General features: G+C 38.2%; 1 protein-coding gene across 3 annotated transcripts in view; it reads left to right on the top strand.

Annotated features, from left to right (window-relative positions):
• Nucleotides 1–14,907, top strand: part of sbf2 (SET binding factor 2) — a 112,557-nt gene that overhangs the window by 39,570 nt on the left and 58,080 nt on the right. For all 3 annotated transcript variants that reach the window (XM_015031415.1, XM_015031413.1, XM_015031416.1), the window contains exons 3-8: nucleotides 3,378–3,515; nucleotides 6,629–6,763; nucleotides 7,132–7,242; nucleotides 8,844–8,949; nucleotides 11,917–12,049; nucleotides 14,554–14,662. In XM_015031415.1, the coding sequence (XP_014886901.1) occupies nucleotides 3,378–3,515; nucleotides 6,629–6,763; nucleotides 7,132–7,242; nucleotides 8,844–8,949; nucleotides 11,917–12,049; nucleotides 14,554–14,662 (732 nt within the window). The remainder of the gene's footprint in view (nucleotides 1–3,377; nucleotides 3,516–6,628; nucleotides 6,764–7,131; nucleotides 7,243–8,843; nucleotides 8,950–11,916; nucleotides 12,050–14,553; nucleotides 14,663–14,907) is intronic.

Below are 14,907 nucleotides of genomic sequence, written 5' to 3'. Positions count from 1 at the left end.
TGTAAAGTGCAATGAGTGCTTAATGTGACTGAATAGAAGCTATATATATATATATATATATATATATATATATATATATATATATATATATATTCAATTAATTAATCATTTATATACAGATTTTGCAGCATTGGAAACATAATGAGCGTTTTTGATTGTATGTGCCACTCATATGAAGTGTCCCCACTTTCATTAAATTGAGAAATTAAAAAGTTCTTATTTTAATGAAGCTAATGCATCATTTTCACTGAGCAGTATGGCGTGGGTCGGTATGGTTCAGTACATTATTTTGTCTGTTTCCATTGTAAAAGCGACCCATACACCTGACCCATACAGACCATTCCTGCTTCTGTGAGTGGGGCTGTTATTGTGATACAATATAGTCCACTGATTGGGGGACAGTAAAATGTCACAAAACATACTAGAGCATCATGTTTAGAGAGAGAGACCTAACGACTGAGAGCACAACTGTGGTAGAAATGCTCTCCTGAATACACCGGACCATAAGATAGCATACTGAAGCTCACATATCCATGCCATACTGCTCAGAGGAAACAAGTGAGATAACATGAACAATAGGTAAAGATTTGTGGCGAGAGAAAGCTTTTTAAGATGTCAGATTCTTCAAATAAGTCAAAAGTTGGGAAGTATTTTGCTTGCGTTTAATGCTAGTTTTTAACCCTCCCATGGTCTTAAGAGATGGGGTCATTTAGACCTCACGGTGCGGTCTGGCGGGGCTGCGCTGACCTGGCATACTCTTTTTTTGTTTTTTTTTGATGTGGTTTCGGAAAACGATGGTCTGATGGGACAACCCCCCTCCACTCTCCGTTTCCCTGCTGTCCGCCCGAGACATAAGCCATGCTCCTCCTGAGTGTTACGCTATCAGTGGGTCAGTGCTTTCCAAAGAAATTAGAAATCTGATTCAGCCCAATTGTGGTGTAATTCCAGTCACTTCACAGTATGTCATGTATTTTCAACATTGACTCCAAACGGTAAAGGGATGATACCTTAGCATACTTTCCACACGTGTAATAGACTTTAGGTCGATTTGTCCACACGTGGATATACGCACACAGAAACAGGATATTACATCTGCAGTGATCTTCTGGGCTATTCAGTTCCAAATGTGTTTATCTCCTTCATGACAACAATGAATGGCATAGCTGGAATACTTTAGGACGAGCTCAGAGTTTTCCTCACTTGGATCCTGTCTGGTCGCAGGATCACACACACGCACACATATCGCCACAATGCAGTTTTTAGCAGATTTCCTGAGGTCTATTGTATCTGCTGGAAGATGGTGGCATCCTGGTCCAAACCCACAGCTTGAACAAGCCAAATCCCTCCCGCTCTCCTTCTTTCCTCGCTTCCGCTCATAATCTCCCTTTTCCTGTTCTTCTTCTCCGCTCTGACTCCATCTCCTCTGCTCTTGTTTTTTGGCCACACTGGCTTGCACATCCATTTATCCAATATTCCATCTGTTTCACTCTTGCCCACCCTTTCTTTCCGCCTGTCATATCTCCACCTCCCCTTCGTTAGACCAAAGAAGCAGTCTAAACAACATTTTTAGAGCCAATTGAGCCTCCAGCACAAACAGAGAAAAACCAGACACAAACACATTCAACTCTCTGACCTGCCTACCTTTGGTGTTCTGCCCCCCTCCATTGTTCCACTCCCACTTTCAAAGTTTAGCTATTCAAAAGGTATTGCAGCAGAGGCAACAATCTATAACTATGCATGTCTACCTAAACACTGTACCACAAAAAATATGTTCTTTATCAAGCTGCAGATGATGTGTGTTAACTTTGGAAATTACTCATTCTGCCGCTTTGAGACCATAATCCTTTTTATTATGTTTCATTATGGTAACACTGTTTCTGATTTTCTTTGCCCAAATGATTTCTAAAATTCTCTGAGGTCTGGCATGCCTTACAGAATTTGTGCAATCCTTAAATTCTCGGTAAACAATGTGCTTGAAAATATAAATAGTGCATTATTTCAGTGAGATTTCAGGGGGAAAAAAATGTATTGTTGGGAAATCATTAGTCAGGCCTGCTTTACTTGGTTGTATGTCAACCTCCCTGAGGTTCAATCTTTAACCCAATATGTAATATAATGAATAAATTTTACTTTTTCACTGGTAAAGGTTAAACTTTTCCAACTTGTTTTCAGTTCAAATAATACTAAAATCATTCATGCTCCAGGCGTAATAGTGTTATGTGAGGGTCTTACTTTTATCACACTATTTTGTATAAGTAAGTTAAGTAAATAAGGTCCTTTTCTGTCCATCTCAATTCAAATGCTTTGTAACATGTGGCTTCGCTGCTGATTTTCAGGGAAAATAAATCCTAATCATGCTACTTCCTGCTACATGGCGTGCTCAGTCGACGTAATTGCTGCACTGGAACAGGATGTCCTGTCTGTGCTTTCCATAGTGCTGTTAGGTTTAACCATGACGTTATGAAGTGCCACGCTGATGCCCGGGAATCTTTAAAGAATATTACTTATTCTTTAAAGATTTCCCTGGTGAGCATTTTCATGGTCATGGGATGAGCGTGTTTCTTTCTGGATTAAAGTATGACAAGGCAGAGAGGCCAATTTATCAATTTCATCTCTCGCCACTAGGGGCCATGTTTATCTTGCCACCACGCAGTGAGTCAGGATAGTAATGGAGGTAAAACAAAAAAAATCTCCATACTTACTGTCAGAAAACTGCAGCCAAAAGGGTCATGCCAAATCTCCATGACAACCATTAGGTGGATATTTGGGAGGCACGACAGGAAAAAGTCCACTGTCCTATCAGCTCAAATGTAGACATGGGAATTTGTAGATGCTGCTGAAGCTTCTGCTAAACATGGGATTTGGTCAGATGAGATTAAACACTAAAGGTTGGTCTGATGGAGAAGTCAGCTGGCCAGGCAACCTTGTCCGGGTGCACAGTATTATTAAGTATTTGAAAAACCCAGACATTTTATGTAAAGATCTGGTGACCTCTGAAAGAAATGTAACAAGTGGGTCATCAATGCTTCTTTCAGAGGAATAATTACCACAAACAATATAGCCCCCAAAAATATTCACAAAAATGGTCCAACAGACATAGAATCAACCTTCCTTCCTGGTCATCTTAGTCCCAAGACCTAAATCGTGTAGAAAACACTGTGGGGTGAGCTGAAGAGAACACTGTGTAATAGAAGCCATAATTTTGAGAAATCTAAGGATTTACTTAATAAATAAATGAATTACAGTGTGCTACTGCGTTTATCATTTTTAATTATATTTCCCCACATATGAAATGATTGTGGAGGGGGCTATATCTGAGTATTGTAAATAATCCATTATAGTTGGAAAAATGATCTCCTTCCTGAACATGTTTCCAGTTCTGCCAGCCCGGAGGATGGAGGCTGTCGAGAGAAAGGAAAGCACCCACCTTCTTCACCGTTGTGCTGACGGACATCGATTCGGACCGACACTACTGCTCTTGCCTCACCTTCTATGAGGCTGAAGTAAATCTACAGGTGAGACCTACTACCCTGACTCCCACTCAGCCCGAAAATGCATCGATGTTAAGAGGGTTTTTATTTTATTAATAAAAGAGCAGAAGAAGTGAGTGCAGAGGGGAAATAATGTGATTTAAATCTCTCATGAGACTACTAACATGATTTCATATTTCTGGAGTAGTGCTGAGCACGAGGCCACCATCGTCCTTTGGTTTGCTTGCATGTCTGTCAGAAACCCTTAAAGCTAATGCACTCTGTTAGCAATTTCAGTCTTATTTATTTTGTTTTTTTGGAACATTTTTTGGAGTTTTTCTGACATTTAAAAAGCCATGTTGTGTGTGTGTGTGTGTGATGTCTTCCAAGATTTCAGGCATTATATGAAAACAAAAGCCTGTTTAGATCCTGTCTAATAAATCTCGACTTGGCTGACAGTTTCACTTGTAAAGAAAGAAGATGGACCAGTGTTTGCTTATTCACACGTGCACACAACATTGGGTTTGACTGCAGATTAGAGGTCACAGCATAAATGTTCAGAGCTCTCATTAATTATTGATTACAACACATATGTTTGGAGGAGAACATCTTATACTCAGGAATGAACTTGTTAATCTGTGTTTCTACCGAAAGCCCAGAGAATACCGAGGTAATTGTTTCACTGTGTTGGCCCTTTGTAGGAGGCCTTAGACGGCGCCTGTCCCCCTGCCTACGGTGACTTCACATCCTTTCACATGTGGACAGCAGTCGTCAATCACATTCCAGTTAGATCAGGGAAACTTTTTTTCACGTTAAATTTGAAAGGCAGTCGTGCTTGAAAAAAGGCATCCACTTCGGAGGAGTAATTTTTGTGGAATCTTTGAAATGAGTCCTTCAGCATTTCCACATTATTTTACCTCAGCTTGTGGTAATCAAAAGAATAGCCCTTACTTAACTTTCTTTTTTCTTTCACCAAGCGCATTTTCTGATCTAATCAAAAGCATCAGAGCTTAAAGTGTTTGCTTTAATGTGGCGCTTTAGGGGAAGAAAATGACCAAAATGAGACCAGTTGTTTGGCTTTCTCAGGAGACTTTACAAAGGGGTCAATCTACAGATTGAACTCCCACAGACTGAGCTCCCATTGCTCATCACTACTTTGTGAAGCTTAGCTGATACAGATGAAAGCAGCAAATTATGCTAGTACTGCCCAATATTAGGCAGGTCATACAATTATGATTGGCATGCAAAGCCTGATCTCATGTCACCTGGAACATTTTAGTTATAAGGTACTCAATTTTTAATAGTTTTTTATAATACTGATGTTGGCGCACTGATAATGAAGTGACAATACAACATGTAGTCCCAGATTGCAATGACATTCATTTATATGTTGTCTTTACTTGCCATTAGCAACAAATTTAAATTTTGAAATCACATTTCATACTTGTTTTTTCAAGACAAATCAAGCTTTAGCGCGACAGCCTATGGGATGTTGTTGCAGTTTTTAAATAGTCTATTTACAAGGCATAATAGATCTGGTGATCTGTGCATAACGTATGGGGGGCAGTATCATTGGAGAGTTAATTTATTTCAATCATTTAGTTCAAAAATGAATCTCATCCTATATAGATTCATCACACAGAAAATTATATATTTCCAGTGTTTATCTTTTAATTTGTATAGCTAAAGTTTGTAGTTAATGAAAACCTCAAATCTAATTTTTCGGAACAGTGAATATTAAATATATACATTAAATACACAGGTGCATATTAAAGAGAAATGTTGTTTAATATTCTACACAACTGCGGAGAGGACTGCTGACTCACTTGTCTAGCAGAGCTCAATCGAGACCATCCACCAATGTTGTGAGCCAGAAAAGGACACTGCTAAAGAGTCAGAGTGCTGTATTCAAGCATACCAATGGAAAGTTGTGGGGAAGGAAAAAGTGTGGCACAAGAAGCTAGAACAATGGCCGCTTAGGGATTGCTGTTTGCCATCGCTTCAAGAGCCCCCAGACACAGGTGAATTCTGCCACTTATGAATCAGAGAGCATGTCAGCAATTTTTTATCCAACCAACGGAAAAAAGGGACTGGATTTACCATAAAAGAAAAAAAAAAAAATCCTTAACAATTTTTTCACTTTCAGTAACAAAAGCAGAAGTGTTCACCAAATGAGTCTTCCTGTTTTCTAAGAATGTGTTCAACGTAGTGTCTCATTGTAAAAAAAAAAAAAATATATATATATATATATATATATATATATATATGTGTGTGTGTTTTTGTTACTGGAAGTAATTCTGTATGCTACAACAGTTGGTAGGGTTGACTTTTATTAAATTGTAACAGAAAGCAAGAAAAGATCAATTTTGTTTTCGAAACACACTTTTGCCTTTATTACAGCGTTCAGTTTTGATGATACCCAAGAAGACAAAAACCGAAATGCAAATGCATCTGAAAATGAAATATGATGAAGACACAAGGATAATAAATACTGTACTTGGAAAAATGAACTTTTGAATTTAGCACCACACCTTTTGTTTCTTTCTGTTTTGCCTTTCTGGTGTTAATTATTAGATTAGATACATTTTGCCCCCTCGCATGCATGCAAACAGAGACGCATTCCAATATTCGTCTTAAAGCCCTGAAGATCCTCCGGAAAGTTGAGGGTGTTTTGACAACCTTTTCTGTCTGAGCTGACGTCCTTATCTGCTCACGTGCATCTCGGAGAACGTTCACGCAGCCGGTGCAGGAATGTGTTTTGATTAATAATTAAACCAAATTTTAGGATTGACAGAGAAATGTGACTGATGTCTGACTCACGTATGTTAAATCCTCCCAAGATAATTGCAGACTTTTAATATCTTTTTGCAGTCTGGAGAAATACTTCAGATGCTCGCAGGGTTTAATTTAGGATTTAATTTATCCATGATTCAGTTAGGCCACTTGTTGGGTAACAAGAGTCAACTAGATCCAGATTAAACCTGTCAATTACAGACGTAAACCAAACACATTCTGACATACATAACATATTTGTCAGTTCTTGTTTTTAATATTGTTCTGCATATTGTTCTGGTGCTGGCATGCTCTCCTGTCAGGTTCCAGCTCTATGACTCTATTCTGAGGGCCTGAAAATGTTTTATTTTTCTTAAATGCTTCAGGGAGCAAAAAGCATCGAGGCTGACGGAGATGAAGATGAGGAGGCAGAGGAGGATGGCCTGATCCAGCCGGCTCAAGTGTTTGCACCAAAAAGTCTCATTCTCGTGTCCAGACTGGATTATCCTGAAATATTCCGGGTAATAAGGCACTGTTTGATTAAATCTCGATTAAAAATATTTTTCTGCTTGTTCAGAAGAAATTCCTGGAATTTTTTGTCAAATTATTGTTTTATCTTGTTATCCTGAGATATCCCTCATACAGTCTGCAGCACAGGTCAAGTTGGTTTAAGTGTAAGCATTTACGTCACTGGAGCAAATTAGCCGTAGTGTCTTATGAGCCTCTTATCTTCTTTCACTGCAAATTTTAATTACACAGAAAGTCAGACATGCTACCTTGTCCAATATTGACAGACATGCTATCTGTCCAGTATTGACCTAAATGTTACTGCAATCAATTTTCCTCTTATTTTACTGTATGCATGAAACTCTGCATGTTTTCCCCACAGGGATGCTTGGGGCTCATCTACACTGTGTATATCGACAGCCTGAACTTCCCTTTGGAGGGCCTGGTGGCCAACCTATTTATATTCCAGGTTCCTGTTGCAGGTGGATCTCAGGTGCGTCTTCTTTCTTTAAGATACAACGCAGCTCTGCTACTTGAGTGGATTCCAGACCACTAGACTTTATAGAAATGGTCCCTGACAGTCACTGCATGGAGGTGAGGTCTACAGCGTGATTAGATTGTTGCCGCGACGCCAGCAGTGAACATCATGTTCAGACAAAGTCTGAAATTGTTGTCAGACCGTAGGATTTTTTCCTACTACTTTGAGTGGAGCGAGTCCCCTCTGGCTACTAGGGACAAGACTGAGAAGCATTTTTTATTTTTATTTTTTTAATAATTGCTCTTTCAAAATCAAGATCTGTTAAATCTTTCCTCGTTGGGAGGTTTCCGTAGTTTAGAAGTCGAAAGCAGACTTGATTAATAGTTTGAAAAGCAATAGATAAGTATGAGACGGTGGAGAGTGTACATTATATTGTTCAAAAGTACATGTTGGTAATCATTAGTGGGGTAACAGTCATTAATAACTGACATGTTTTGAAAGAAAATGTGCAGACTGTTGGCAAGACACCCAAACACGATCGCTATGTATGAAAACTAGGTCTGCTCCTCACTGCTGTTTTTTTTTATTAATGTATAATTTTTTTATTAGGGATTTTTTTTCAGCTGTACTTTTTTTTTTTTTTCAAACATCTTTAGGAGCTTAAATTTGTTTTATGACTTATAACACATAAATTTGGCACTTATCGCATGCCAAAGAATAACATATGAAGTGCCAACCTTAAAGAAACAAAAAAATAATCCTCTATTAGGTTTGCTCTTAAAAAATAAGACGCCTGAAGGTTGGACATTAGGGCCTCACAATATATCCTTATCACAATCCCGGTGTGCACAACAAAAAATTGTCAAGAGGACTATTTGGAATGCAATAATTGTTGACTGATATATTAAATGTTAAGAGCTCACTTTTTGCCAATATGGTGTTTAGTCTGCTGGTTGGAGTTTTTGTCTGTTCACACAGCGGCATGGAGAAAAAACAGCACATTTTGTTGTGCATTTAGCAGCTTCAAATAAATCTAAATCTGGTATCAGTGGCATTTGTTACCAATGCATTTTGTTAAACCAAAAAACCTTACCAAGCATCCAAATTTACATTCAAACCCAGCCTTTAAACCCTTCTGGTCTTTGAAAATGTATTCAAATGACTACATGAGTTTCATCACAATACACAAATACTTGGCTACACAGACCACACTCACACACAGAGTGGAGATGTTGCAGCAGTGATAGTTGGGTTACATCAACAAACGGACTTGAAAGTTGCAGTGACATTATGAAGAATTGTTTAAAACATTCCTGAGGTCTTTTCCGAAACTCTGTTAATATGACTGGATCTGTTAGCTTCTTGTGAACTTCTATCATAAAGTTCACAAGAACCTGTGATACAAGTTCTTGTGCCGTCACTGTAGCTGATTTGTTCAGGGATGACAAAACAACTACCAAAGTTGTGTTTTCTTGGGTTAAAAAAACACAACAGTTCACCTGACCATAAATCTGACTTATTGGTTGTCGGCTGTGTTGCAGTTTGACACCGGGCGTGAAGCTTGCAGAAACTTACCATAACATCCTTCTGGCACGTTTTTCCTCTTCGTATTGCAGAAACTGTTCAGCCTGGGAGCAGGAGACCGGCAGCTCATCCAAACACCTCTGAACGACACGTTACCTGTCACATTCAAGAGTGTCGCCCTGCTCTTCCAGCAGCTAGGTGGGTCCAGGCTCTGAAATCCTATAATTTAGGACACTTTGTGACAGATTGTGGCCTTTTGGTATCCTTGTAGCTAAATGTCCAATAAATATACTATGCAGAAATTATAAAATTAAATAACCTGTTCTTGTAAATGTTGTTTTAAAAATCAATATAACACAGCTTACTGCATGTAAAATAAGCATTTATTCCTTTGTAAAAGCTTGACTTTACTTTTAGTCACATGATTTGCACTTTTGCACAGTCGAGACTCGCCGTGAGCCATGAAAAGTTTATGTTGCAGAAGAAATGTTTTCAGGTTTTCTCTTTTGTCCCTTCAGTCATGGCCTATTTTGCATGAATTGAAATGAACACATGATCCAGATTTGAAGCAATCTTCACGTTTTACATCGCATATGATTTGCAACACGTTTGATTGTGCGGAGTTAAAGGATTTGCGCTGGCGATACGTGCTTTGTTAAACGCATTACACGCCTTATCCGCGGTGACTCATATCTGGTGTTAGTTTAGCTGCTTTAAGAGGGAATATCTGTCACTCCACTCTTCCCTGTCATGGTTTGGCATGAATCATATTATGAGCTATCAAACATTAATTTGTATTTGAGGTCATTCGTGAAGAACCACGCTTATTTCACTTTTGCAGCATGCATTTGTTAGCTCGGGGTGAAATTAAATATAATTCACCTGAAATTTATTCTGTAATGGAAAGTTGGCCCCATTTGATCAGAGGAATGTGGTTTGACCCAGAACAGCCTCTATTTCCTTTGTGCATTAACACCATACTTTTTTTTTTTTGTTTGGACAGAATGAAGAACATGCATATGGGGGATACTTGCACAATAGTTTTGATTGGGGTTATGCTGAGGTTATGCATTTTCAGCCAACCTGGAAACGAATAACAATGTTGACATTAAATCCTGCCACGGGCCAGTCGGTCCTCATAAACCTGCTTCCATTAATCAGCAAAGTGAGCTACGCAGTCACTTTTGTTTGCTCAATTTACCAGCCATTGGACATGTGTGGGAAAAGCTACTCTGGTTTTATTTTGTTGAGCTAACTCTCGGGGTTATAAAGGATAATGCAGTGCAGTTAAAGAGCATTGGGAGTTTAAATGTGCTTCAACTTTACTTTTGATTCGGTTTTTTGTATTTTGGAGCTTGAAAGGTACTAATCAGCTGTCCCCCAATTTCTGTTGTTATTGTTATTTTTGGTCAATGTTTTTTGATAAGTTTATTTTTACATAATCATACAGAAAAATCATATTCCCTATGCAGGCAGCAAAGCAGCAGGGCTTCTGTACTGTCTTTATGGGGCTCCTTTTATTACACATTTATCTATACTCCGACAAGTGAGAAAAGATAAATTGATAACTTATACACAAACAGAAGAAAGGACTGTTTCATCCCCGCTGATTAGGTCATTTTTATGTCCATATTAGGACGGCTTTGTACACATGCAGGTCGGCATATCGCTCTGTGTGTGCATAGGTCACAGAGTCACCAGAGAGGAATGTGTGTCAAACATGTCACATTGCACAGGAAGTACATCCCCCTGCCCCCCCCCCCCCCGGGGTCGAGACAAAACGGGCCATCAACAGCCCCGCTGTTTGTTGTTTGTTGCCTTTGTTTTGCTTCTTTCTGCGGGGGCTCTGCCTGTCACTTCTTTATTTACGGCTCGGAAATGCGTCGCTGCTTCCACGAGATAAGTGCACACCTGGATTCACCTTGATTCCCAAACCCGAACTTCGGCTCCTCCAGTCTGCCGAATGTGTTAATGATAGATGAAGGTGGAAGAAGACCCCGTTGAAATTACATAATTCGGTTCCACTGCGTCTAGTTAAACAAGCCGATTTGTTGGAAAGAATCTGTTGGGACTCGTGTTTCCTGTTTATCGCTGAGGCGCTGCGCTCAGACCCAGCGCCCCCAGCGGTGCGGATATGTCTGCCGGGTTCCTCTCTTCTTATCACTCCAACGTGTGATGAATTGGTCTGTCAGTTCCTTGATAGGAAACAATAACAGGAACTATAAACTTAGAATTCATCCCGATTGTCACTCTGGTATTTGAAATATTATTTATAAAATATCAGGGTATGTCATTTCCTTTTGTTGTTTTTTTATTTATTTTTTTATTTTTTGCAGAAAACTGTTCCGTTGAGCTTTGAATAATTTTAGCTTTTGTGTCTTTTTGAATAAATTAAAACAGTCGAGGGGGAAATTACAGCAATTCCAACTATTTCTGTAGTTTCTGGGGTTAAGCATCTTAAATCTCTTATTTTAAACTGAATTCTGCTATGGCTTTTAAGAAAGCAAGTCAATAGTTAAATGCATATTAGATGGAACATTCTGTAGCAGTACATTTCATTTTATTAATATTCTAGCTCAATATTATCACTTTTATGTATATCTGCAGCAGAAAACAAGTTCTGCTGCAAACTTGTTTTCTGCTAGTTTAGTTTTCAACAGCCTTGCAGTGAAACATGAAGTGACTTGCTCTCTGCTGAAATAAAGGCTCCACCAACAACTTTGAGGCTTTTACTCTCTGCCATAAAAATAACAGTCATGAACCCTTTAATTGCATTGTTGTAAGTTGATTCAAACATCACATGTCAGTTTCTGCCATCATCACGGTGAATCAGCTTTAGATGTTCCCATTTGTTTCTTCGAGGATTCTTCTGTGGTGGATTTGGCTTTCACGAACCGATCCAACAGCATGGTGTTTATTTAAAATCATAGAAGCATGTCTTGAAGCCGTGATGGACATTTACGTAACCACCATATGAGTTGTGGGTGTTGTAATCTGTTTTTTTGTTTGTTTTTTTTTTAAGGTTTAAAAGAGTTTTCCACACATAATGAGAAGTGTTTGAAGAATGATGGAAGTCAGGAGTTGGTTTAAAATAAAATTTTAAAAAATACCCCATCAGGTTTTTTTTTTTTTTTTTTTTTTTTTTTTTTTTTTTTTTTTTTTCAGGAATCCAAAATGTTCTGAGCTTGTTTTGTGCGGTTCTGACAGAACACAAGGTTTTGTTCCACTCCAGCAGCTACCAGAGGCTGGGAGAAGCATGCAGAGCCCTGGAAGCGCTCATGTTTCCTCTAAGATACAGGTGAATGTGCACGTAAACTTTCTGCCCAGACAAATAATCACATGACTTTCCACTATGACTCACGTGTCTTATGATCTTACTGATAATTAACCTTGCTCCCTATTCCTTTCCAGAAACTTTGTTGCATAAGTGCACCGTCTGTGAATTTGTTTCCCTTTTTCTAGAAAGCCGAACAGAACTTCCTCTATCCTGTTTTACTGCTCGATGTACGCATGCATCAGTCTTCCTGTACCAGATTTGCCAAAATAACATTTCTTCAAAATAACCGTAGTCTTGATTTATACGTGACTTAATATTTTTTAATTGATGAGTTGATAAGTATGTAAAACAGTTTGATAAAGAGTGAACGGCAAGCATTGATCAACCAAAGCCCTGTGACTAAAATCTATTCAAAATATCCACCATTTTCTGACAGTCTTTCTTTCTGTCGTGCCAGCTATTATGTTTTTTTTTATTTATTTATTTTATCCTTGTTCATTTAGGACATGGCTGGATTATATCAGTTCCCTTTTGACACCTTCAGATTGACTAGATTATAGTTAGCCCAAGTGAGTCAATTTGACTCTTGACATCAATGTTCATAAATGTTGAGTGATGCGCCAAAATAATGCGCCTGAGTGGCAGCAACATACTGCAACAAGCCTACCGGTGCTTATTGGATGTTGCAAGATTTTGTTGATGGTCATAATATTATTATTTTAAACCAGTGGATTCTGTTACACCTGAAAGTAAGTCGACATTTAGTCCCCGAGGGGGAAAACAATTCTGATGAACCAAAGATTTTAAAGGGCTTGTTTTGTAAATAATGTAGCAAAACGGGTATGCCCACCAAAGCCAGTGTACGTGAAACCAGTTGTAGCAGTCTGAGGTTATGTTTTTAGATGTATTCACATAGATAGCTGGACTTTAGTTCTCAGAGCTGACAATCACAGCTCCATCCTGGCCTCTCCTCTGAACGAGTGTCCTTTGGCAAGACCCTTAATCCAAATTTCTCGTCGTCATGGCTGGCTAACAGCATGCATGCCAGCTCAGATGCCTCAGCAAGGCTTTACTATTTATACCGCTGAACCTGAGGATGTTGAAACCATACTAGACTTTACTTTTGAGTTGAGTTGCACCAGTTCACAAAATCCCTATTTCCACTCTTTTTTTTTCTTTTTTTTTTTTTTTACTTTTATGTTTTGTATAAAACCCCTGAAATTTAATACAATAATAATAAATTATCCACTATTTATTGTTTTTAAAATAACAGTCTCTAGGAGATGCTGTGTAAAAGAATGAGTCAGTTGGGCGTTAGGTACACCGTGTGGCAGTCTGAGGTTTAAGTTTAGTGGACTGATTTTTAACTAAGAGATTATTTAAAGCTGTCAGGACTTTTTTTTTTAACCTAATTTACTCTCTTATTTGCTCTCAAAACAAGCAACCTTCCTGCTCACTCTAGATGAACCAACATACTGGATTGTTGCTGTTTGCATGATCAGCGCTTGTCGGCTAGGTCCTTGAAATCTCTCTGTGGTAGGATTGAACATAGACGATTAAGTTGCTCAAGCAATGCAGCTGCAAAGTTGTTATTTTTGTTGTTGTTTTTTTGCGCATCTAGGTGTTGAGCTCACATTCAGGAAATAATACGGGAGAAGTGAAAAGTTATTGGGGTTTTTTGCATGAAGTGTTCCATCCCACGGTCTTATGTTTAAATAAATTGCAACACACTTCAGTTTGTTAAAGGTTGTGGTATGAAAGCCATTAAAGATGTCGGCCTAACACTAGAAATTATATATCTTTACATATAAGAAACAAAGGAGGAGCACAAAATGGGAAGTAAACATGTAGTTTTGTTGTAAGACTAGGGCTGTTGCTAGGAGGGACTGTTTGCTGCCTAATAATTTCAAACATCCTTCAGGCGTTTTGTTGGATCTTGCAAGATTCTTGATCCATAAACCTACAGTTCATGTACTGAACCTTTTAACACCCAGATTCAACTTAAGATTTATTAAATTATTTGCCCATCCAGTTTTAGAAAGCATCAATTTTAAGTTTGATAAATTCCTGGATGGTTTTGTTTACAGGTAAATGTTTTCAGCCTAACTGTAAATGTACTATGACTCAACATTTCATATTTCAAAACATGCCTTTAGTTTATGGTGTAAAACACCTGTGCTGCACAATACAAGTGTTGAGTAATTTTGGCGTTGTGGGATTATAAGAAATGTGTTTAGACATGAGGAGATGTGCATCATGTCTGTTTAAATACTTTCTGTTTTTTACTCCATGTCACACAGGACAGGTTTCTAGTAAATGACGTTAATTAAACATTTTCCAAAAGTTTGTACAATATTTAATTACCAAGATTGAGAAATGTGTTGGATGGAGCCTCAGGTGATGTCTTACTTTTTCCATCTTGATTATGCAACATTTCATTTCAACATTGCCACGAATTGTTTTCTATCAGTAGAACTGCATTTTGACATGTACTAATTGTTGGTGTCTTTTCTCTACATGTTCAGCTACCCGTACATCCCTATTCTACCTTCACGGTTGCTGGAGGTGTTGAGCTCGCCCACGCCTTTCATCATCGGAGTCCACTCCATGTTTCAGAATGAAGTCCAGGATTTGGTGAGTTCTCATTTTAAGGGATTTTAAGCATTTTGTTAAAGTATTTACTTTCACAGTTTAGAAAAAGGTTGTTTTTTTGTTTTTCGTCTGACTTTAAGCAGCATCCTTGATAGATATGCCTCTATTATCTTATTGCTTCAGTCAAATCATCTGCTCAGTGTTTATATATATATATATATATATATATATATATATATATATATATATATATATATATATATATATTTTTTTTTTTATATATATAT

The sequence above is a fragment of the Poecilia latipinna genome, unplaced genomic scaffold (assembly GCF_001443285.1).
Source record: "Poecilia latipinna isolate Pla-1442-1.1 unplaced genomic scaffold, P_latipinna-1.0 Scaffold207, whole genome shotgun sequence".
Classification (NCBI taxonomy): domain Eukaryota; kingdom Metazoa; phylum Chordata; class Actinopteri; order Cyprinodontiformes; family Poeciliidae; genus Poecilia; species Poecilia latipinna.
The sequence above is the reverse complement of the archived record's forward strand: the minus strand, read 5'-3'. Positions and strand labels throughout refer to the sequence as shown.